A 23581-nucleotide genomic window follows, 5' to 3' on the forward strand; every position below is an offset into this window, starting at 1 on the left:
GGCCTTGCGACCACCGGTGGTCTCCTGGCTCCACGTGGACCCCGCGGCCTCCCCCGCAAAGCTGGTGCCCGAGGCCTGGGTGATGCCGGCCCCGCCCCTCCTCCCCCTCCAGGTTCCCAGGGTGTCCTGTCACCCCAGCAGCGTCCCTGGGAGGCAGGAGGCCCCCCTGGTGGAGGGTTCGGGTGTTAAGGCGGAGCCAAGGGAGCACTGGCCCCTCGGAGGCAGCCAGTCCATCCTGCACACCCACCAGCTGCAGTGAGGGGTAAACTGAGGCTGGAGGAAGCAGCTCTGTGTAGGAGAGGTGTCCCCCGACGGCACTGGTGACTAGGGACCTGAGGGCGCCTCCGCTTTGGTGGCAGAGCGAGGCCCCAGGACGTGCTCACGGAGAGCCGAGGCCCCCAGAAACACGCAGACGCAGCCCTGCTCTGTGTAAAGAGTCATAAATATATTTCAGTGTAGACAACGAACAATAAATAGCTGCATGAACGTGTAGGACAGCCTCACGCCTGCTCCCCGTCTGGGCTCGACAACCAGGGCAGCGTGGCCAGGCCCCAAACGGACACCGCAGGGAAGGTGACGGGCTTCTGTGTGTGAGGTAAACAGTTGTATGAACTTTCCTGTGAAGCGACACCCCCGCAGGGCAGCTCTGGTTTCCGGGCGAACACCCACGAGCCACCGGCATCTGTCCACGCTGGGCACCAGGCCAGAGAGGTGACCGACGTCTCCAGTTGGGGGAGGGCCAGGACAGCGAGACGGCAGCCCTGGAAGCGAGGAGCATCTCCCCAGAGGTTCCAGGGCTTCTCAGGGGGGGCTCCGGGGTGCAGTGAGGTGGGTCCTGTTCCCGGGGGCCAGGCCCGTCACCCTGTCCTGAGCTTCAGCACCCGGGAGAGGGGCTCCTTGGCGCTGGAGTAGACGAGGTAGGAGCCGGCCGTGGTGCGGAAGGTCTCCCAGTCCCGGCAGCCGAAGGTCGGCAGGCTGTGCACAGCCACGAAGCCTTCGTACCCCTGCCACCTGCGGGAGAGACACGTCAGCCTCGGGCGGGCGGTCTGTGCCAGGGAGCTGGCAGGGCGGGGAGAAGCTGCCCGCACGTCCAGGCTGCGCACTCCCCGGGCTCCTGCCCCACCCAGTGGACAGCCTGGCCCTCTGTGCTCCTCTCCAGGCCTCCCCCTGCCTCCCCCCTGTGCCCAGCACGGAGGGGCCACATGTCCCCGGGCGGCACAGCTGCCTGGTTATACTCTCAGAGAGCTAGACGAGGAGCCTGCAAAGGGGGAAACAGGCCTGGAAGGAGGAGCCTGCCCTGTCCACCACCTGCAGCTCCTCATGTCCACCCAGACACTGGTCCCGGCCAGAGTGCCCTGGGGACTCTGCCACCTGGGGGTGGGGGTGGGAGGGGGCAGTGGCAGGGAGGGTCCTGGCAGTGTTGAGGGGTAACTAAGCCCACACCGTCCCCACTCCTGGGTCACAGTTGACATCGAGGCGCCTGCCCTCAGACACACACCTGCCACCACATGGGTATGGCACCCTGCTTTTCCACGAAGGAAGCACGCTCCCGGAACACTGCTCTGCACCTCCCTGCCCCCCAGTTTGGACCCGGAACCCGGCCCATGGCCCGCTGCTCATGCAGTCAGCGGTTTCCAGGTTTTGCCTTCAAAAGGGATTTACCGACAGGTGGTTCCAACTTTTGTAGGGTGGCGCTCTCACAGCGGGTGCCGGGTTCAAAGGCATGAGTCGTTTTAATTTTGTTATTTTTCCAGACTGCTTTCCAGAAAGGCTGGGCGGTCCCTGTCCTGATGGGAAAGGGCCGGGGTTCCGCCGCCCCCCGCCCCACTTCCACGCACCACTCCCGAAGAATGGAGGAAAGAGAATGCGTCATCCTCCTGCTTTGAGAATAACAACGTCCAATGTTTATTCACATCTTTCATTGTTTTCTTCTGAAAATTCCTGTTCATAATATTTTGCCCATTTTTCTGAATTAAAAAAAATAGTTTATTACTTTGTAGGGGTTCCTTTTCTGTCATAAGTGTGGTAAAGTTTGTCTTTTGATTTTGATTAGGATGTCTTTTTCCATTTAAAACTTTTAAAGGTAGGTAGCCAGCCAGGTGACCTATTTCCAGCCTTGTTTAAGGAGATCGCCATGTCTTCTTGTACAACTTTGTGGTTATAAAAAAATCATCTTAGCTTTTTCCTAGTATTTCTGTAGTTCAATTTTTTACATTTAGATGCCTAATCCTCATAAAACTTATTTTTCTATATAATATGAAACAGGAATAGAGCTGTATTTTCTTCCAGATGGACAGAAAATGATATACAAATTATTTTACTAAGTCATGCATCCTTTTTTTCATTGAATTGAAATACAACATTTATCACATTAAATGGCCGTAATTATTGGCTTTCTTGTGGAGTGTATTACATCCCCCCTACATCTTAGCTTTTTCCTAATATTTCTATAGTTCAATTTTTTACATTTAGATGCCTAATCCTCATAAAACTTATTTTTCTATATCATATGAAGCAGGAATAGAGCTTTATTTTCTTCCAGATGGACAGAAAATGATATGCAAATTATTTTACTAAGTCATGCATCCTTTTTCATTGAATTGAAATACAACATTTATCACATTAAAATATGAAACAGGAATAGAGCTGTATTTTCTTCCAGATGGACAGAAAATGATATACAAATTATTTTACTAAGTCATGCATCCTTTTTTTCATTGAATTGAAATACAACATTTATCACATTAAATGGCCGTAATTATTGGCTTTCTTGTGGAGTGTATTACATCCCCCCTACAGGTTTATTTCTGCAAAAGCCACACGGCTTTCCTGGCATGCCGCCAGAGCCTCCTTCGCTGTTTTTATTCTTCCAATTTTTCTTGGCTATGTTTGAAAATTTAGTCTTAATAAATTTAATTAATTTTAAAATTATGCTGTCATGTTGAACACTCTACAGCAAAAAAATTAGAAAGTTGATTTTCCTAGTAAGACCTAGATGACCAAAACTGTCTCAAGAAGAGACGGAAAACCTGATTACGCCAATGACCACGGAAGACGCAGGAAAAGGGACCTGGCCCAGGTGGCTTTAGAACGGGGTGTAACCTAATCACAAAGGAAATAGCTAAATCCCACTATTGAAGCTCTCCCGCCCAGAGGCCTGGGTGGACAAGTTGGTAGCGGGTAACTATTGAGTCAGGCTCCACCTCAACCTGGGTAGAGGTACGGCCCCAGAAGAAAACCACAGACCAATTTCAGTTCCTATTAAAGATGCAAAGCTCTTAAATCATTCCGAAACAATTGGTAGCCACTGGCATAGTAAGTAATTACATAGGATCAAGTGGCACTGGTCCCAGGAATTCGAGGAAACCTCTCAGAAGTCATTGCGTCAACAGATTAACAGAGAAGAGCCAGGCTGCACACGGAGGGATGCCGGCCCACGGGACCAGCGGACTCGGCCTGGCCCCCTTCCTGCTCAGCCCCGCGGCCCTGAGCCTGCGCTCACCACGTCAGCCGGGCGCACTGCTGGCCTCACGGGGCTCCGGGAGGTTCCAGCTACTGGGAACACCAGGTAAACAGTGAAAACACGAGCAGGAAAGAGGCCAAGAGGCTGGTATTCACAGAGGCAGGTGTGTTCTCAGGACTCCCATGCGTCTCTGCTCCAAAAAACGGTCAGAGTTGATCGTTTGGTGGTTTGGCCGGGTGGCTAGACACAGAAATTGTCACAAAAAGCAGCTGGAAACGGGACTGGAAAACCCAAGCGCTGTGCTTACAATACGTGAGCAACAGCCAGAGTGAACGTAGCAAGGGTGGCGCTGTGCCCATGTGAGGACGTGAACTGTTCCCGAAGGCGCGTGACACATGGGGAGACCTGCCGGCGTCCTGGGTCAGAACATGTGATAGAATCCTGTGTCTGCACACTGCATCCGGCCAGACTCAAGGATGTGAGCAACGGCACGACTAGGGTCACCTGGCTGACCCAGGGCATGACCGGGACTGGGCAGGGAAGGGGGGTCTACCCCAGGTGAACCAGGTGGGGAGAAGGGTGCCGCCTTCCCAAGCTGTTTACCTGTAAATAATACTGTTTACTGAGAAGGTATTTCCGTCAAAGGAGTTGGCAACCACCAAGAAGTAATCTTCGCCCACTGAGAAGAACTCCCAATCCAGAGCGCTGCGGGAACAAGGGGACGGCATTAGGGGCCAACGTTAGGGGACAGGCACTAGGGGCCAATGTTAGGGGACAGCATTAGGGGCCAACGTTAGGGGACAGGCATTAGGGGCCAACGTTAGGGGACAGGCACTAGGGGCCAACGTTAGGGGACAGGCATTAGGGGCCAATGTTAGGGGACAGCATTAGGGCACGGAGCCCGAGGTACCCCAGAGCTCAGATGCTGGTTTCCAGCCAGTTCTCCTAATCCCAGAACTTGGGGCCCAGGCCCCACCCCAAGCCCACAGAGGAGGGGCCAGGCCCGGAGGGAGTGATTTTCTCAGCCACACAGGGAGTTTAGTCATTCACTTGAAATTTTAAAAAAATGTTTTTAATTATAGTAAAATACATATAAAATTTTAACAATTTTAAAAAATCCTCACCCAAGGATGTGCTTAGAGAGGAAGAGAGAGAGAGAGAGAAAGAAACATCGATGGGTTGCCATCCAGGCATCAAACCTGCAACCCAGGTATGTGCCCTGGCTGGGAGTTGAACCGGCAACCTTTTGGTGCATGGGACGACGCTCAACCGACTGAGCACTCCAGCAGGGCTCATCTTAATCACTTTTAAGTGCACAGCTCAGTGGCATTAAGCGCATTCACAGTGTTGTGCAACCACCACCACCATCCATCTCAGGAACTTTCCCGTCTTTGTGTGTCCGGCTTATTTCACGCAGCATCTTGTCCTCTAGGTTTTCCCATATGGTAGCCTTGTTGGAATTTCATTCCTCGTTAAGGCTGAATACTATCTACAGTGGCTTATCCCTTCACCCGTCGATGGACACTTGGGTTGCAAGTGTGAATGGTGCTGCTATGAAACGGGTACAAAGTCTTTCACTTTGAAGAGGTTGATATAATCAGAAAAGTGCTAAGCTCAGGGGCATTCCTAAGGGCTGGCAGCACCCTGTGGAAACGTGAGGAAAGTTGCCATCCCCGCTCCCCTTCCCGCTCCTTCCCGGACACCAATAAGGTGCCCACATAGAAACGGCCCCCTACACTGGGAAGCTGTGTGTCTTGTCGCAAACTGACACGTGCATTCTGTCTTAGTCGAGAAGCCCCTGAATCGGCTAAGGATGAGTCTGTGCACAGACTCGGTCAGTTCTGAGGGCTCTGACAGATAACTTCCTGGGAGACCACCCCAGAACCCTGTCCCTCCAGGAGGCCCCACCATCGCCTCTCTGGTGACTGCAGGCCCTGTGCCCACTTTACAGGTGAGGAAACTGAGGCTGCAGCCACACACTAGTCAGTCAGACGCCGAGGCCCGGCCAGTGAGTCTGTGTCTGGTGGCCTTGGGCTGAGGCCTGGTCGGGCAGCAGAGGGCCCCCTGTCTGGTGGAGACTCACTGCAGGTTCCCTCCCGGTGGGGACTGAGAGCCCTGGCCTAGAGCAGGGTGCTCAGGCAGGACCCTGGGAGTGAGGGGGTGTCTAGGACAGTGATGGCGAACTTTTGAGCTCGGCGTGTCAGCATTTTGAAAAACCCTAACTTAACTCTGGTGCCGTGTCACATATAGAAATTTTTTGATATTTGCAACCATAGTAAAACAAAGACTTATATTTTTGATATTTATTTTATATATTTAAATGCCATTTAACAAAGAAAAATCAACCAAAAAATGAGTTCGCGTGTCACCTCTGACACGCGTGTCATAGGTTCGCCATCACTGCCCTATCCTCTGAGGTTTTTTTTTTGTTATTCTTTAAAACAACTGCACTTAGTCAAAAGGTGGAAATGACCTACTTGTGCATCAACGGACAACTGGGTGAGTGAAATGTGGTCTGTCCACACGATGCCTATCATTTGGCCACACAGGAATGTGCAACATGACACGTGTTCTTGTGTGTGAATGTCCACCACAGGGGTCCGCGGGGACTGGCAGCCAACTGGTGGTGCCAGGGGCTGGGGACCAGGGGGAGGGGTGACAGTGAAAGGCAGGGGTTTCTTTCCCAGGCGTGTGATGTCCTAAAATCACCTGTGGTGATGGTTGCACATACCTGTGAATTTAATACAAACGAACCACACTGTTTCAAAGGAATTAGAGTCAAGATTATAAACATGAGCCACAAAATCCCTCCACTGGCCCTGGAGAAGCCTTGCAACATGCAGGAGTGAGGCCACGCCCCACCGACGAGGGATGCAGGCAGCCTTCTGTGCTGGTGGCCACCGCGTGTGGCTTTGGGGACCGTGCACGAGGCTGGGCCTGCCGCCTCCTCGGGGTGGGCTCGGTGGGGGGCGCAGCAGGGAAGGTCGCTGTGAGCCGACCCGATGCTGTGCCCGGCCGGCCTTGCCCTCCCTCCCAGCCAGTTACTGGCTCAGCCATACCTGCAGGTCGGGATCTCCTGGAACTTGACGAATGTCTGTGCGGTGACGTTCAGCTCGTAGATGACCGAGTTGATGACGTAGGAGTCATTTTGCACTTGCGTTTCCACATCGTAGCTGTGACTGTTGGCAACAGCGAGAAAGATCCTGTCTCCAATGTGGAAGACTTCCCAGTCCGCGGCGCCAAATGTCTGGGAGGGAAGGAGAGGAGGGCAGGGCACACTCATGAACAGAGACGGCAGGAGCCGCCGAGTGACGCCACACACACACACACACACACACACACACACACACACACACACCGCCGAGCTCGTCGGGCAAGGTCCCCGCTCTCCAGCCTGGATTCGCTCAATTTCCCACGGCAGCGACTCTCACTCCCTTTACAAACATGAGTGCCAGTTATGCCTGTACCTGAACGGTGCCATCTGGGGTGACTGCTTCTTAACCATCTGTGCCACCCACTCCCCCAAGCCCCAGTGCTGCCCTTCCTTCAAGGTCTAGCTGCTACCACACCTCTTCCAGGGAGCCCTCCATGCTTCCTCCAGTCTGGCCCTGAACTCTGAAGCAACCTGTAGGTACCTCTTGTGTTTCTTACTATGAGCTGTTCCTGCCTGAGGTTCTCCTTTGGTTCTCCCCACAGCCCCATCTCTGGGTTCCCGGGCACGCTGTTGCTCCTAAATCACTTGTCACCCTTGAGGCGGAGGTGTACAGGGTCAACAGGGCTGGGCTTTGGCGCGAGTGACCAGCTGTGGAGCCTGTGCCCCAGACCGCGAGCTGCATGAGCTGATTGGCATGTGGGGCCCACGAGGAGGAAGGTGACCTGTAGCTCACGGCCAGCATCTCGGGCCTAATGGCGGTGCTGGTGCAGGGGGAGGAGAGGACCAGAGAAATCCAGATCCAGGCCCTGGCCTGAGCTCTGGAGAGAGAGGGCAGGGCAGAAACGAAAGGAGACATTTTCCTGGGGAGGGAGGGGCAGGTGCAGCGAGAGGCCCAGGGGCGAGAGAGGGAGACCCTGGCCTGGCACTGTGGCAGGGGACAGTGTTTTTCCCCACGCCCAGCAGAGGGCGACATTGTCCGCCTCGGCCCAGCCCAGGTAGCTGCTGTCTGAGAACATTCCTGGGGCCCCCTAAGCTGGGCTCGGAGCCAGGAGCTCTAGAAACAGGTCTGGATCGGTCCTGAGGAGCGGAGCCAAGTAAGGTGAAGCCAAAGGCTGACTCACTAGGACAAGGACCGGAACCAGACACCTGGCAGTCCCTGATCCCTCACGGGGGCCGGGAGCTTGGTAAGGCCTTTCTGGATCAGCCTGTCCTCTCCTCCACGCGGCTCCGGGAGGTGGCACCATTCTTTCCCTGGGGCGCCCCACGACCTCTGAGCAGGCTCGGACACTGGGGGCCACAGGGGCCTTCAGCATCACCCGCCCGGTGGCTGCTTCACAGACAGCGACAGTTACAGACCCACACGGGGCGGAGAGTCACACACAGGCGGCGGTGACTTCGCAGAAACCGAGCAGGAGATGTCAGACTGTTACTAGCAGATCCCAGCTCCTCTGACCTGTGCTGGGGAGACCATGTCAATGGGAAACAGCACACATGTGTGCACGAGTAAATGCACATACCTGTGTGCACACACCTGCATGCATGCGTGCACACGGGCACTCCCACACAGTTCAGGGGCCAGGAGCTGTAAGAGAGGATCTCCCCCAGGACTTCCTGGGGCTCTGAGCCACTGGACTCAGACCGCTCCCTTCTCCTGAGCCCCAGCACAAGGGTGACAGAAGGGGGCCCGGGAGGGTGCTGGGGCACTGGCAGCAGGGGAAGAAGAGGCCCTGAGGTGTGGCAGGGGCGGGAGGCAGGGAGGAGTGTCAGGTGGGCATGGCTCAGAGGGGCTGTCATCCCGCCTCTGCAAATACGAGGAGCTTCGTTCCATGCGAATTTCAGAGAAACAACAATTTTCTGGGACTTGTGTATCCCATGCAATACTCAGGACATGCTTTTACTAAAAAGTCATTCCTTGTTTCTCTCGAATTCAAATGGAACAGGCACCCTGTAGTTGATCTGGCCACAGGCGAGCAGAGCCCTGCATGGGGCTGGCTGGGTCACAGTCACTGCTGTCAGCGACCCCTCATCCCCACAGCGTGGCTGCCAGGAGCCCCCTGGAGCGGGGCCAACACCTGCACCCTGGGCCAGAGGCTGGGCTCCCCACACTGGGAAGCAGGTCTGAAGCTGCCTGGGGCTGCACCAGCCTGAGGCACCTGCTGGGCTGGGCGGGCTCTCCCCTCCTTCCCTCCTTCCAAGGGAATTCCCCCGGAGCCCTGTCCTGCCAGCCCAGGCATGGCACCTGGGGCTCGGGAGCACCTCTTGGGGTGATGGTGCCGCCTGGAGCCTCTGGAGCCCCTGACAGCCTCCCTCGAGGGTGGGTGGGCTCCCAGGGTCATCGGACCAGTGTGGGCAAGGAGGTCCTCGGGTTCCAGCTTGGATGGAGCAAAGAACCAAGGGGGTGGGAGTGCCCAGGAGAGGGCAGGGGGTGGGGACACTGCCAGCTCCTGCCCCCCAGAACCAGCGGAAGTCACAGGAGAAAGCACCCTCTCGCATTGAGCCCGGCCCCTCCCAGGTCCCTTCTGGGCGTGGGGACCACATGAGGGTGCTCTCCCACACCACCCTCCTTACAGAGGTGGATCTTAACCAACTTTCTTGCCTCTTTCTTTCTTTTCATTTGCTTCTGGACAGTTACATTCTTGGTGGAGACTGTTTTAAACAAGCCCACAGATTCCCCGCCACCTGCACACCCGCTGGCCACTCCGTGCAGCACCTCCATGCGTCCCATCCACCTGCCTGGCTCAACGCTCCCTCCATCACTGACCCTCTCCCGGGGACCCTGGGCACTCAGCCACCCTCTGCCCCAAGCCTTCCCGGCTCTGGGTCCTCAGGTCCACCAGCCATCAGCCCCACCTCCCAAGGCAGCGAACCCTGAACCCAGAACCTTGGTCAGCGGTGCCCCTCTCCCCGCCCTTACCATTTCCCCTCCTCATCCCCGCCCCCTCCACCTGGGCCTCCATTTGATCACGTGACCACAGCCCCACAACCCCACAGCCTTCACTCAGGGAGCAGACGGAGGCTGGGCTCCATGCACAGAGCCGTTCCCTCCTGGACACGCCCAGCTCAGGCCTCCTTTGGTCCCAGACGATGAGGAAGGTGGCTGGGGCCTGGGTTTCTGCCACCTGGAGGGAGGATCCTAGAGTCCCCGGTGGGTGGGCAGCCAGCCTCCGCTCACATCTGGACCCAAAGCCCTGCGCGCCCGGGTTCCCCAGGAGCAGCAGCTCCACGTCACCCAGACCCACCGCCGCTCCTGCCAGCGAGGGCAGGGTGCACAGCTCTGCAAACAGGGCCCAAACCTGCGCCCCAAACCCTGCGAAGGGGCTCCTGCGATGCCAGCACCTCTCCCCCCACACGTCTCCGAGCACCCTGCCTCTCCTGCTTCAAAGCTCACGGTCACACCAAACTCCACACCAAACAGTAAACACATCGAGGCATCTCCAAGGCTTGAAAGGACCTAAACACAATACAAAATGCTGGCAAAACAGGAAAGTGGAATTTTGAAGAGTTGGAGGAATTATCGCGAGGTGTGAACAGATGCAGCTGGTAAGAGAAGGAGGCCTTCAGGCAGGGCGCAAAGCTGGTGGATGCCCTCAGAGCTTGGGCGGCCACAGTTCCCTGGGCGTCCATCCGAGCAGCAGTCCTGGCTCCTGGGACAGCTCTGCCCTAGGGCTAGAGACCTCCCTCATGGCCGCAGAGGTACTGCTCCCGCCACCTGCTCCTGGATGCTTCTCTCCTGCCCTCGGCCCGCGCTCCTTAGGGTCGCATCGCAGGGACGGGCCTTTACCTCCGTGCAGCTGGCCCATTTCTGCCCTCTGCCTCCGCCTCCCTTCTGAGGATGCCCCTGTCCAGGACTGGGCACAGACTGAGCTGGCTTGAAAGTGCAGTGGCCACCTCCTTCCAGGCCGGTTTGTCTGCCGGCATCGACATCCCCATGGGTAGGTCCTGTAACCACCTTCCGGACCCCTCCTCCTGCCTTCCCTTCAGCGTCTTGTCCTGGCCCTTTTCTTGTTTTGTTAATCCTCACTCGGTGATATTTCTTCTATTGCTTTTTAGAGAGAGTGGAAAGAGCGGGGGAGGGGGAAAGGGAGAGAGACATCGATTGGTTGCCTCCCGCACACACCCTGACTGGGGCCAGGGATCGAACCTGCAACCCAAGTGTGTGCCCTTGACCAGACTCAAACCCGGACCCTCAGTCCATGGGTTGACTCTCTAGCCACTGAGCTACACCAGCCAAGGTGACAATGACAATTTGTACGAATCCTCTTCTGCTTCGGGAACTAGCTCAGTTTCTCCCTGCGAGGGTCTGTGTGTGCACTTTAGCCTCCGTGTCTCAGGTCTCCTTCCGACCCCCGGACACCCTGAGTTGTCTGAGTCCGTGGAGTGTGAGGAAGGCTGTGGCTGGATTTGCTGCTGGCAGGCATGTCCTGGGACCTGGGGCTTCCGGTTGTGGCCCTGGGAGACGTTCTGTAAGGAAGACCTTCCTAAATCGGCCTTTTGTCCTATTGCACCTTTCTGTTCAAATGTAGGCGATTTAGGATCACCGTGTTGGTAGCTGTAGGATGGCAATCTCCAGAATGACCCCCAACCCACTACAGGAGGGTGCCCCCCCCCACCCCATTACATGATGGTCTGGCCCTGCCAAGGACCTGGCCTGGTTGACCAAAGCCACCAGCTGCCCCTCTGTGCCAGGCTGCGGCCCTGCTCCCAGGACACCACAGAGCTCTGCTCCGGCCCCAGCGCGCCTGCTGGAGACGTGGAAACAATCACCTGAGTCTTCTTCCAGAACAAAGTCTCCGGTTCCTACGATTGTCCCTCCTTCCATACGACTCAAATCCCTTCCAGACTGCCCACCTCCCCAAGCTCCCAGGGTGCTGAGCTGCAGCTGCACAGCCCCAACCCCTCCTGGGTGGCATGCTCACCGCTCACCTTATCGCTCACCCGGGTGCTGCATCCCGCCCGCTTCCCAGGCACCATGGGGCCTTGGTGACACACGCCATTAATTTAGAGCCCACGGAGTTCCCACACGCACAGCCGTCGGCCTGTCGCCTGCACCCCTGCCTGGGCCTCCACGCGGCCCTTTCCCTGCGGCTTCAGGCTACATCCTCAGGAACCTGCTTTACCACCTCAGCCTTGTCCTGCCCCCCCTAATCCAGACGCCTTTGCACCTCCTCTGGCTAATTCCAGTCAGAGATCCCGTCCCCCTGGGCAGACCTAGGCCAGCCCATTGCTGAGCCCTTTCAGATCAGCACGCACGCCCCCAGCACCTCCTCCTCTCACCATGTCGGCTGCGCTGTGTCCCCGAGTCTCCGCGTGCTTAGGCACCACAGCAATGACCAACAACGTGTAAGGAGCCTCAGTTTCCCATGAGTAAGAGGGGACTAATGGCAGAAGTTACCTCACAGGCCCAGCCAGCATGGCTCAGTGGTTGAGCTTCGACCTATGAACCAGGAGGTCATGGCTCGATTCCTGGTTGGGGCACATGCCCGGGTTGCGGGCTTGATCCCCAGTGTGGGGCGTGCAGGAGGCAGCTAATCAGTGATTCTCTCTCATCACTGATGTTTCTGTCTCTCTCTCCCTCTCCCCTCCTCTCTGAAATCAATAAAAATATATTTAAAGAAATAAAAAGAATAACGCCTCACCCCAGTCCTGCTTCCCCCAGTGAACGCCCCCACCCCACCTGGGAAACAGCACCCTGAGTATTAACCTTGGAGTCATGCTGGCTCTTCCCGGCCTCACTGTCCAGTCAACAGCTCTCGTGAATTCAGCTTCCTGAACGTGCTTTAGAAGCCTCCACAGCTTCCAGATGGTGCTGCCACCTCCCTCGCCCGGGGCCGCAGCTCCTGCCCCGCGATGGGCACATGCACGCCCCGCCCTGCCCCTGTGCTCCTGTCATGGTCCACGTCACAGCCGCCTGGGACACGTGCGGTCCGCAGGGTGTCTAATGCTGACCCACCCTAATAAATACTCCTGCAGCCTGATCACAGGTCCTGCTAACCAGCCCATGGTGACCGGGACCAGCTGAGGGGCCTCGAGGTCTGAGGGAACGTGGAGAGTGCTGCCCCCACCCGCCACATGTGGCCAGGTCAGAGGTCAGCTGTCCGCTTGCCCCAGGGCAGGAGCCTGACACCCAGGGGTGGCCAGGCAGCGGGGGTCAGGAGGCCAGTCTGAGCAGCCGGCGCAGCCAGGACACCTTTGTGACAGAGGGACAGCCGAGCCAGCGTACCCCTCCTCTCATGTTAGGGCTCCCCAGGCTCTTTTGGGGGAGGCTGCCGTGTGCAACATGACTCAGCCTGAGCCTTATTCGGGGGGGAGGCACCTGGGGTGGAGGCGCAGGGGTGAAGGTCCCGACCGGCACCGGTCCTGGCTGGGGCCCCCGACCCGGCATCACCAGGCGCTGTGTGGGGTCAGGTAGGCCCTGGGGGCACAGGGCGCAGAGCCGTTCCTTACCAGGAAAGACTGGAAGAGCCGGAAGGAGCCGACCAGCCAGACGTACAGGTGGGAGTGCACCTTGGTGGACGTGCCATTGAAGGCGTTGGCCACCACCAAGAACGAGTAGGGCCCCACCGTGAAGAACTCCCAGTCGTAGGCGCCGGAGGTGGCGATGGTCTGGTTGGCCTCGAACAGGCGCGTCCGCGGGTTCCACTTGTAGATGACGCTGTCGATGTTGTGGTTGTCTCCTGGAAGCCAAGCGGCTGCGTTGAGGGAGGGGGCACGAACTCCCATGGCCTCATGGCAGCCTCGACAGAGCTCTGGCCCCCCTGGACCCTGCCCCAGGGCCCCCGCTGCCTGTCCAGCCCAGCCAGGCCTGGGCCACTCTGGGCGTGGCCTGCTCACCCCACACTCTCCTGCACCCTCACGCCCCAGCGAGGACGCCCTTCAGGCGGCTCACTCCTGCCTCTGCCCAGATGAAGCCCTCAGGGGCTCCCCTTTGGGTGGCTCAGGACCTTCCCCATGGCCTTCAGGCTCTTGGAGGTGGAGCCCCCTGCCTCTTCCCAGCCTCACCTGTCACAGCCCAGGGACCCCTGGCTCCCACCTCTCCCGCAGGTCAGGCCGCATGCTCCCTGGGACCCCCCTGGCCAGCCTCTCACTTGCATGGAGAGCTTGGTGAGCGGGCTCCTGGGGTCGCCCTGCCCATCAGTGGGTGGTGGGGGCTCCTCCTCAGGCCCCCACAGAGCTCCCTCGTGGGTCTCGGGCTCAGGGAAACTCTGAGCATGGAGCCCACTGAGGCCTGAGCTAGAGATGCCCTGCAGGGCCGTGGCCACCTTGGACCTGTCCGGCCCTGAGTCTCAGGATGGGAAGGGCTTGCCGAAGTCACTAGTTGAGGTGGGGGATTGCTGGCCCAGAAACAAGGTTAGCCGGCCCCTCGCAGCCTGTCCCCCACCACACCCACGATTCACAGAGTCTGTGTGCACACGACGACCTGTTCTCAGAAACCAGGTCCACATCCTTCCAGCGACACCCCACCTGTCCATACCCCATCCTCCAGGCTGACCCTGGGCCTGCTGGTCAGAGAGGTCACCTTCCCACCATGTCAGTCAGATCCTTCCAGAAGGAGGTGAGTTAGTCAGTCAGTCAGTCAGTTAGTCAGTTAGTTAGTTAGTTTTAAATGAGGCAGTCTGGGCAGCCAGGTGGCCCTTATTTCCGTGGCGACTCTCCTGGGGGCGGCACCAACCACCCGTCTTCCTACCTGGACAGATGGGAGGTGCTCAGAGGCCACATCAGGTGGCCGAGCCCGAGGAATCGGGCCGCTGTGATTTATTGTCGTTTTTAATGAGATGAAGACAAGCCTGGCAGGTGAGTCATGCCCGCCCCTGGGAGGGTCACCTTCGGGTTGCAGGTCACAGCCCTACCTTCCCTGTGGTTGGCCACGGCCAGGAAGTGCTCCCCAGCCACCTCGAAGGCCTCCCAGTCCCGGGCGCTGTGGGTGGCCACCCTCTGGTAGGGTGTGAACCGCAGCTTTCTCGGGCTCCATTTGTAGATGACGGAGAACTCCTGGCCCTTTTCGTTGGGGTCAAAGTTGGCCACAGCCAGGAAGATCTGCAAGAGAGGACGGGGACACTCGGCTCCCTGCCCGCAGCCAGGGTCTGTGCCGGCTTCCCAAGGCCATGTCTGTCCGCATGGGCAGGCGTTTGTCTGCTCACTGTTCTACCCGCAGTGGGTGGGTCGGGGTAGGGCCAGGGCTGTACCCAGCACATGTGTGTAGGTGCAGGGACGGAGCTGAGCCCACCCTCTGTTACTGATGGCCTCGGCGGCCTGGGAGCCTGACTGTCTCCAGACCCGTTCATTACGTTTAAAAGCCTTAAATGTGCCGTATGCCCCAGTCCATTACTGCCATGTCTACCTCCCAACCCCAGGAAAAGCTTCATCACAAAAGTGTTCATCACCCACTGGAGTAGGAAAGGTTTTAATGCCCTATTCCCCCCACCCCCTGCCACTTCCAGAAAGTGGTGTTTGCCACGAAGCCGAGTAGGACACAAAAACCCCCTACATGTGACGTGACCAGCGGGCATGATCGTGTGCTTATGTGGCTCTAACAGGGGCCAGGAGCTTGGCCTGTCGGGTGTGCGCGCTGGAACTAGGAGCCAGAATGCCCAGGTAAGTCCTGCATCTGCTTAGGCAACCAGACAGATGATTTCCCCCTTGTTTTTCCAAATTTCCCTATTTTTCTTTTATGTAAAGTTATTATCCTATATAATAAAAGGGTAATATGCAAATAGACCAAATGGCAGAACAACTGAACAACCAATCAAAGCGTAATATGCTAATGATATGCTAAGGCTGCTCAATCACTCGCTATGACATACACTGACCACCAGGGAGCAGATGCTCCGACCAGTAGGTTAGCTTGCTGCTGGGGTCTGGCTGATCAGGACTGAGCAAGATGGGCTGGACTTGCTTTGGAGCCCTCCCGCAATCCCTCCCTGGCCCAATCGTGCACTGGTGGGGTCCCTCAGCCTGTCCTGTGCCCTCTCGCAATCCAGGACCCCTTGGGGGATGTCAGAGAGCCGGCTTCAGTCTGATCCTACAGGCCACTCCCTTTGGGAGGGCGCCAGACACAGGGCTCATGGCTGGCAAGCACTGCTGCAGCAGCACGAGCCTCTCCGGATAGGACTGATTGGATGCGAGCCCGCGGCAGGCACAGTGGGGCCAGGATGAGTGGGAACGGCAGGTAGGAGCTGCAGGAGGTATTGGACTGTGTGTTTCGGCCCAATCCCTGCAGGCTACCCAGAGGGACCCCACAGTGCACGAATTCGTGCACCGGGCCTCTAGTTTTTGATAATTAAAACATAAGCACCTTTAAACTATCATTAACCAAATAATAGGAGAGCAAGTCATTCATTCACCATGTTGGATCGGATGCAAGAACCATGGCGGGTTGCCAGCCACAGGGGGAAAGGGTCTTGTCTGCTTGCTCACTGCTCTACCCCCAGTGGGTGGGTCCAGCTGGGGGCAGGGCTGTACCCAGCATGCGTGTGTAGGTGAGTGAACGATTTAGGGACAGGCATGGGAAGGTGTCCCCAAGACACTGTCATTTTGAAGGGAGGACGTAGGAGGAGCTAGGAGAAAATTCATCTGGACGGGGATTGGGGTCCTCTCAGACCCTCCACCCACAGGCCCTCTCAGTGCAGCCCTGCCTGGAAGGGGGTGGGGGCTGCCCTCGAGGGTCTCTGCCTCCGGGGCCTGTTTGCGGGGGAAAGGCACGATCACCAGGTGGATCTGTTGCATTCTCTCATGGCTTCTGCCTTGTTGACGGGTCCAAGTCAAATGACCTCCACAGGTTTCTAAGTTAGCAATGAGGGTCTGCACAGACCTGGGCGGCATCTTAGCAATGGCCTTTCCTGGTGTGTCGGAAGCTGAGCAGACTTTCTCAGGCCCCGTCTGGGAATAGAGACGCAGCCAGGTGTCTGACCGGGAAGCCGTCTGGAATTTGACAAAGGCTTTGGAGCCAGGAGAAACACGTTTTCCTGGAGAAGCCATGTCAGGAGCCCAACTTCCGGACTCTGCAATTTTAAAAGGACGAGAGAGTCACGAACGCAGACTTGCCTTTTTCCCGATGGTGAAGTGCCTCCAGGACTGCGCTTGGTGTGTGCGGATGCTCTGGTACGAGGCGAACTTCCCGTCAGTCCACTTGTAGATGGCGGACGTGGCCTTCCGATTGGCGGTTGCTATGAAGAGCCCGGCCTCGGGGATGACGAAGACCTCGATGCCCAGCGTCTCCGAGTGCGTGAAGAGGCGCTGGTGCTCCTCCACGTAGTCCAGCCTCTCTTTGGCTTGTGAGAGAGACATGGAGACGGGTTAATGGTCAACGTTTCCCAGCACGGAAGCCTGGAGGCACCCTCCTGGGAGCAGCACCCCAGGCCCTGAGCTGTGACCCCGGGGCATTAGCATGGGGCAAGGGCAATTTGCTCAGAGCGCCTGCCAAGAAGCCCACTTGGTTTGTGTGGGTTTCAGGGTCCGGCAGGCCCCCAGTGGTACTCATTGGGGGGACCCGATGTGTTGGGTCCTTATGGGACATCTCCCAGGCTCACTGCGGCTACAAAAGGCTGTCCCCTAAGGTGACCCAGAGGGTGGAGCCAGGAGCTCGAGAGCAGTCCAGCTGGAGCTGGTCCCCTTTTGAGGACACCCAGGGTTACCTCACTCCCCCTTCCCACACCAGGAATGGAGCCCTGGATGGCTTGCTCAGTGGTTAGAGCGTCAGCCCGTGGACCGAAGGGTCTCAGGTTCTATTCCCAGTCAAGGGCACATACCTCGGTTGCAGGCTCAATCCCGGCCCTGGTCTGGGTGTGAATGGGAGGCAACCCGTCGATGTGTCTCTCACATGGATGTTTCTCTCTCTCCTCCCCCAACCCCCGCACTCCCCTCCACTCTCTAAAAAAATCAGTGGAAAAAATATCCTTGGGTGAGAATAAAAAAAAGAAAGGAACAGATAGCCGCAAGGCTTGCTGCAGCAATAACGCCCTCAGGCCCCTGGCATCGTCACATTGAATCTATGACCTGAGTGCAGGCAGGATGCGAGGAGGGAGAGTGGGCAGGGTCCCCCCGCCCGCCCCCCCTGGGGGAGGCTGGCTCCAGGGAGCCCCGAGTGGAGGTGATGAGCCCTGCCAGCCAGCCTGTGTGCCCAGGAGGGCGCATGGTTCCAGAGGAAACATGGGGCTTGCTGCTCTGAGTGGGGGTGCCTCCTTTTCTCAGGTAACGCTGACTCTGAGCAGAACCCCTAAGTCTCCAGAGCCCCGGGAGCCATGACCCCCTGTCCCCCTCACCTGCCAGCACGGAGACCCACTCGCTGCCCACGCACAGGTACAGCCCCCTCTGCCCGGCGTCAAACCAGAACTGGGCATCCTCCACCTTGGTGCACGGAGGCCGGGATCCCAGCGTCACCTTCATGTCGGTTTCTGGGGGAGACAGGAAGTGTCTGGGGAGTGTCCAGTGGAAACGAACTCCCTGGAGGAGGCGGTCCTGCCTCTGTCCCTGAAGCTGGGCTTCCAGGACCCACTCAGGGTCTTAAACGGGTCCCAGGAGGCAGGGAGACCCAGGGCGTCTGCGTGGCAGGACGGGTAAAGCTCCCTGTGGCTCCAGAGCAGTATGTCCACCGCCCCCTGGACCGCCTGCTCTTCTGGAAATCCTCGTGACTACGGCACGCCTTCTCACCTCCCTTATCTACGACCAATGGGCATGAGTTTATCTAAACTTCCCTTTTGCTTAGTTTGGTGGCATTTTGAGCCCATCTCTCCTTGGAATTATGCCTCCATCTCAGGTCAAACACACACGTCCTAATGAGCTACTCGGCCACTTCAGAGTGATAGCTGCCCTGTGGCCCAGGCCCGAGGCCAGGCTGTGACACTGAGCACGCCCTTGACCCTCGCAGCACGGGGCAGAGGCCTGGGGGCTGAGTCCTGCTACAGCGGTCCATGTCACCTGAGGAAGATGCCCAGAGGCCTCCTCGCCTGAGAACCCCTGCGGTTACAGTGGTCCATGTCACCTGAGGAAGATGCCCAGAGGCCTCCTGCCCAGGGGCTTGAAAACACAGTTACAGGACTGGCTCTCAGTGTCACCCGCTCAAGGTTGGGGGTGTGCCCAGTGAAGCTGGGAGACGGCCAGGTTGTCCTCCCACCTCCCCGAATAGTGGGGGGTTAGGTGGATGGGTGAGGGGGTTGGATTCTCCCTGGCAGGGGCTGTGGTTTACATAAATTGTCAATAGCCCTGCCACCATGGCTCAGTGGCTGAGCATCGACCTATGAACCAGGAGGTCACGGTTCGATTCCCGGTCAGGCCACATGCCTGAGTTGCGGGCTTGATTCCCAGTGTAGGGCGTGCAGGAGGCAGCCAATCAACCACATGCCTGAGTTGCGGGCTAGATCCCCAGTGTAGGGCGTTCAGGAGGCAGCCAATCAATGATTCTCTCTCATCATTGATGTTTCTATCTCTCTTTCCCTCTCCCTTCCTCTCTCTTAAATCAATAAAAACATATTTTTTAAAATAATAAATAGTCACCATTGTACCTTTAGATTGGGAAGGTGCAAACAAACTAAAAAAGCGGAGCTGGGGACCCTCTGGGCAGGGGGTTCACGGAAAATAGAAATGTATCCTGCGAAGGTGGGGCCCCCACTGGGGCAGGGGCAGAGGTGTGGTGTCTCTCGGGGAGGGATGAGGAGAAAGGGCCCCCAATGCTGCTCTGGGGACAAAGCAGGCAGCAGGTGGAAGTGGAGGCTCCAGAGGAAGCAGACTCTGAGGGGGAGCAGGTGGCCTGGCTTACTAACCATAGGGATATTTTAGCACCTCATTGTCCTCCGGCTTCCCCGTGAGACCCTGCAGGATTGGGGGGATGGACAGCACGAGCTCCGCATTCCTGCAGGGACACAGCCTGGGAGTGGCGTCGGAGCCGGGCAGCAGGACCAGCTGCCTGACCAGGCCCTGCGGAGAGAGGGACAGTGTGTTCAGACCCTGGGCGGTGGTGGAAATGCCCTGGGGGCTAACCATCTCTAGAGCTAGGAGGGAAGAGTCTGCATATAAGTTATGGGGGGCATTGGGTGCATCAGTGGAGAGCTAGACACTCTTCTGAGGTCACTGAACCACAAAGGGACTTTCCTGTGGACAAATCTAGAGTTACTGTCCAGCATTGCTTATCTATCCATCCATCCATCTACCCATCCATTCATTTGTCTATTCACCCATCCATCCAACCATCCATCCATCCACTCATCCATTCATTTATCTATCTATCCATATGCCATCCATCCAACCATCCATCTATCCAATCATCCATCCATCCATCCACCCAAGGTCATTGAACCACAAAGGGACTTTCTAGAATCTAGAGTTACTGGCCAACATTGCTTATCTATCTATCATCCATCGATCTACCCATCCATCCACCCATCCATTCATTTGTCTATTCACCCATTCATCCAACCATCCATCCATCCACCCATCCATTCATTTATCTATCTATCTATCCATATACCATCCATCCAGCCATCCATCTATCCAATCATCCATCCATCCATCCACCCATCCATCCATCCAGCCATCCATCCATCCAACCATCCAAGCATGCCATCAGTGAATATTCACAGAGCACCTGCTATACATCAGCATGGTTCTAGACAAGGACACACAGGGAACAAGGCTCCCCCACCTCCACTCTAGAACAGAGACAGGCAATGAGCAAACACACAGCTGGCCTGAAGGTGGTCAGGGCTACGATGAAGAGCCAGGGGTCGGATCTGGGAGGCCTGGGTGCGGGGTCATCTTCTCAGAGTGGTGGGAAAGGCCTCCGTGGTAAGAGGACATGGGGCAGGGCCCTGAGGGTGGAGGGTGTGAGCCGTGGCAGTAAAGGGGCCAGGTGGGCCAGGAAGAGGGGACAGGGAGTGCAAAGGCCTGTGTCAGGTGTGCCTGGCGTGTGTGGGACTCCACTGAGCCTCCTGTTCCTCATTCCTGTCTGACACACACAATCTGTGGAGCCAGAGCATCGGGACAGCAGGCCTGTGGTGACAGCCCCTCTGTGAACACTGCGTGGGGAGGCCAGGCAGGCAGCCCCTCCACACTCACCGTGAACAGGCCTTTGGTCCTCCTCCGGCTGCCGATGAAGAACCGGGCTCCTTGCACCGATAGGGCGGCTGGGAAGGGCACGTCGGCAGTTCTGAAAACAGCGGGTGGGGGTTTAGCCGCGGGAGAGCGGCAGTGCAGGCCATTAGTGTAGAAAAGGACAGAGCGGTGCCGCGCGCGGGACGTGCCAGTGTCCTGGGGCGGCTGTAACAAAGGACCGCAGGCTGGTGGCTTCAACCACGGACACCCATTCCCTCACAGTTCTGGGGGCCAGAAGTCCAACACTGAGGTGTTGACAGGCCCGGACTCCTGCAGAAGGCTCCAGGGGGGTCCTTCCTGCCTCTTCCTGCTCCTGGGGGCTCCTGGGGGCTCCTGGGGGCTCCTGGCTGTGGCTGCATCACTCACTCTCTGCGCTCACCATCACATGGCTGCTCCCCTGGGCCTCTTCTCCTCCTCTTATGAGGACACCGGTCACTGGGTCAGGACCCACCCTCTCCAGTGTGACCTCAACTGAGCTGGCTCACACCTGCAAAGGTGCTCTCTCTAAACAAGGTCCCAGGCCCGATGGGACACGAATTAGGGCGCCCCCCTTCGCCCCAGGACGAGGATCTTCTGGCAAGAGCCTGTGCTGCCAGGAGTTCCTCGCCATTTCACGGAACATCCAGCGGCTCCTACGGGCATGGGGTTTCCAGCCCGTTCACCCTCCACTGAGCCCTGGGGGTGGGGGGACAGATGGTGTCAGGGCAGGATGGGGTTCCCTCCCTGGTGACTTGAGGGTGTTGGAAAATGTGGCCGGAGTTGGGTCTTGATGTGCAAGGGGAGGCCAAACTCTGGGGAAAAGTGAGAAGGCGGCGCCCGTGGGAGAGGACTGTGTGTTTGGAGCTCCCGGGGCCGGAAAGCCAGGCCCGGGCTCTCTCACTGTCCACGTCTCCCGGGCCTGATGCCAGGTCCTCTGCTCCTTCCAGTCCTTGCCATCTGGCTGCGGCTGGCCGTGGTGAGATCAGCCCAGTGTCCGCAAAATTCCCAGGTCGCCTGAGTTCTGGCCTGTGCCCTCCAAGGTGCCTGCAAGGCCCGTGAAGCCCGGGGCCTGAAATCCGCCGTGGCCACCATGGCTCCAGCCCCGGTTCCCCGCCCCGGCTGGGCCTTTTGCACTCTCCCCGCATGGAGCTGTCAGCTGCTGGCTCTCACCCTATAAAGGCTCTGATGTAGCTGAGAGCGTGGTGGGGAGGGGTGGTGACTAAGACATGTTTAAACCAAGTGTATAAATGTTATGGATTCTTTTTATTACGGAATAAGTTTCGTAATAACAAAGCAGAGTAAGATTCTACCTTTGAAAGTACTATTTGGTATAATGATAGATTTAAAGTAAGCTGGACCACTCAACGTGCAAATGTCTCCAGCCCCACTCAGCAAGGATGGATGCGGAGGCCCGTGGGTCAGCAGCTGGCCAGGCCGCAGGGACTCACTGTCCCTGGTCCAAAACGAGGCGCTGGCCAGGACAAGAAACGAACTCGGGCTTCCCCGGGCCCGGGCTGTGTCACAGTTACTCAGGGCTTCTCAGCATGTTTATCTGGAGTTTTAATGAATATTTATCCCCTTATTTCAGATGAGGAAACTGAGTCAGAGAGGGTAGATGACGTGTTGAAAATCACACAGCAAGACCTGGGCCTCAAGCCGGGGCACAGCTTCCGCTTGGCTCTGGTGCCCGAGTTCCTATGATCCCCCTCTGTGGCCCTTGCGTCATGGTAACAGCGCCCTGCAGGGCACATCCCCTGGGCAAGCTCAGCCTGGACTCACACTTCAGCCCCAGCCCAGGGCCAGGCGTCAGCTCCCCGACCCCCCGGCTGCCCTCCGCTCTCAGACTGGTGCCTGCCCTTGTCCCCCGCCCCATGCCCTCCCCTGGAGGCAGGTGCGCTGTCCACCTGCTGGTGACCCAGGCATTCCTGCCACAAGGGCTCCTCCACAAGCCTGACCCCTCCGGCCCGCCCTGCAAACTCGAGCTGCCCCCGGATGTCCACTCTGGACTCCATGTCGGGCAGCACACCGCACCATGCGACCCTCCCGGCATCCTGGTACCTACATGTCCACGGGGACGCCGCAGTCCGTGGTGAGGGAGAAGGAGTCTTCAGACACAGCCAAGACCAGCGTGTGCCACTGGCTGTCCATCAGGGCGGGGCTGCGGAAGGACACTCGGGTCTGCCAGGCGCCTGCCGCGTCCTGGCTGAGGAAGAGGAAGTGCAGCCGGGTGGGTGAGTACCGCAGGCCCAGCAGCAGCGCGTCGGGCCCCTCCGCCACCACCGTGAACAGGTACTCATTCTTCTGCAAGAGAGGGCGGGCGGGTGAGTGCGGGCAGGTGCGGGCGGGCGGTGAGGGTGGGAGGTGAAGGTGGGCAGGGAAGGGCAGGGCTCACGGCGCAGGGCCTGCTGCCACAACCCTGTGTGTGATGAAGCCAGGAGCACTGCTCGCACCCATGACCATGCCGGGATCAGGAACACAGGAAGCAGCGTGTTGGTGAAGACTGGGAGAAATGCGAGCCTGGTGCATCATGGGTGGGAAGGCAAAATGCTGCAGCCCCTATAAAAAACAGTAGGCGTTTCCTCCACAAATTACAAATGGAACTACCGTATGATCCCGCAATTCCATCTGCTGCAAATCCAAAAGGACGGCCAGCTGGGTCTCGGAGAGACACGTGGACACCCGTGCTCCCTGCAGCATTACTCAGAAGGGCATTATGCACATAGAAGCAACCCAGCTGCCCACGATGAAGGGAGGAGCATACATAATGCGGCCCAGCCACCAAATGGAGCGTCTTCGGCCTTAAAAAGGAAGGTCCGACATCGACAGGGACGAGCCCCGAGGACATTGCGCTGAGTGGAACAAGCAGTCACAGAAGGACAAAGGCTTAGGATTTCACTAACACG

The 23581-nt window shown here is 57.7% G+C and overlaps 1 protein-coding gene across 1 annotated transcript; it reads right to left on the reverse strand.

The window, feature by feature from the left end:
- Window positions 1-424: 424 nt before the first annotated feature.
- TSPEAR (thrombospondin-type laminin G domain and EAR repeats) lies at window positions 425-23375 on the reverse strand. Its single transcript, XM_014528494.1, has 11 exons — window positions 23283-23375; window positions 22741-22979; window positions 20664-20754; window positions 19373-19526; window positions 17876-18007; window positions 16659-16885; window positions 14465-14651; window positions 13062-13291; window positions 6523-6710; window positions 4067-4168; window positions 425-1011 (listed from the first exon to the last, which is right to left on the reverse strand). The coding sequence occupies exons 1-11, from the start codon at window positions 23373-23375 to the stop codon at window positions 858-860; spliced, it is 1797 nt and encodes a 598-aa protein (XP_014383980.1). The 3' UTR covers window positions 425-857.
- Window positions 23376-23581: the final 206 nt, after the last annotated feature.

Source organism: Myotis brandtii, unplaced genomic scaffold (assembly GCF_000412655.1).
Source record: "Myotis brandtii unplaced genomic scaffold, ASM41265v1 scaffold638, whole genome shotgun sequence".
NCBI classification, from domain to species: domain Eukaryota; kingdom Metazoa; phylum Chordata; class Mammalia; order Chiroptera; family Vespertilionidae; genus Myotis; species Myotis brandtii.

What these genes read in the sequence shown, in the direction of transcription:
- TSPEAR (XM_014528494.1), bottom strand. Translation starts at nt 23,375, where the DNA reads ATGCTGCAGGGAGCACGGGTGTCCACGTGTCTCTCCGAGACCCAGCTG. An exon ending in CAGGAGATCCCGACCTGCAG is followed by an intron (nt 4,169 to 6,522) that starts GTATGGCTGAGC and finishes TTGTTCCCGCAG; the next exon opens with CGCTCTGGATTGGGAGTTCT. An exon ending in GTAAACAGTATTATTTACAG is followed by an intron (nt 1,012 to 4,066) that starts GTAAACAGCTTG and finishes TCTCTCCCGCAG; the next exon opens with GTGGCAGGGGTACGAAGGCT.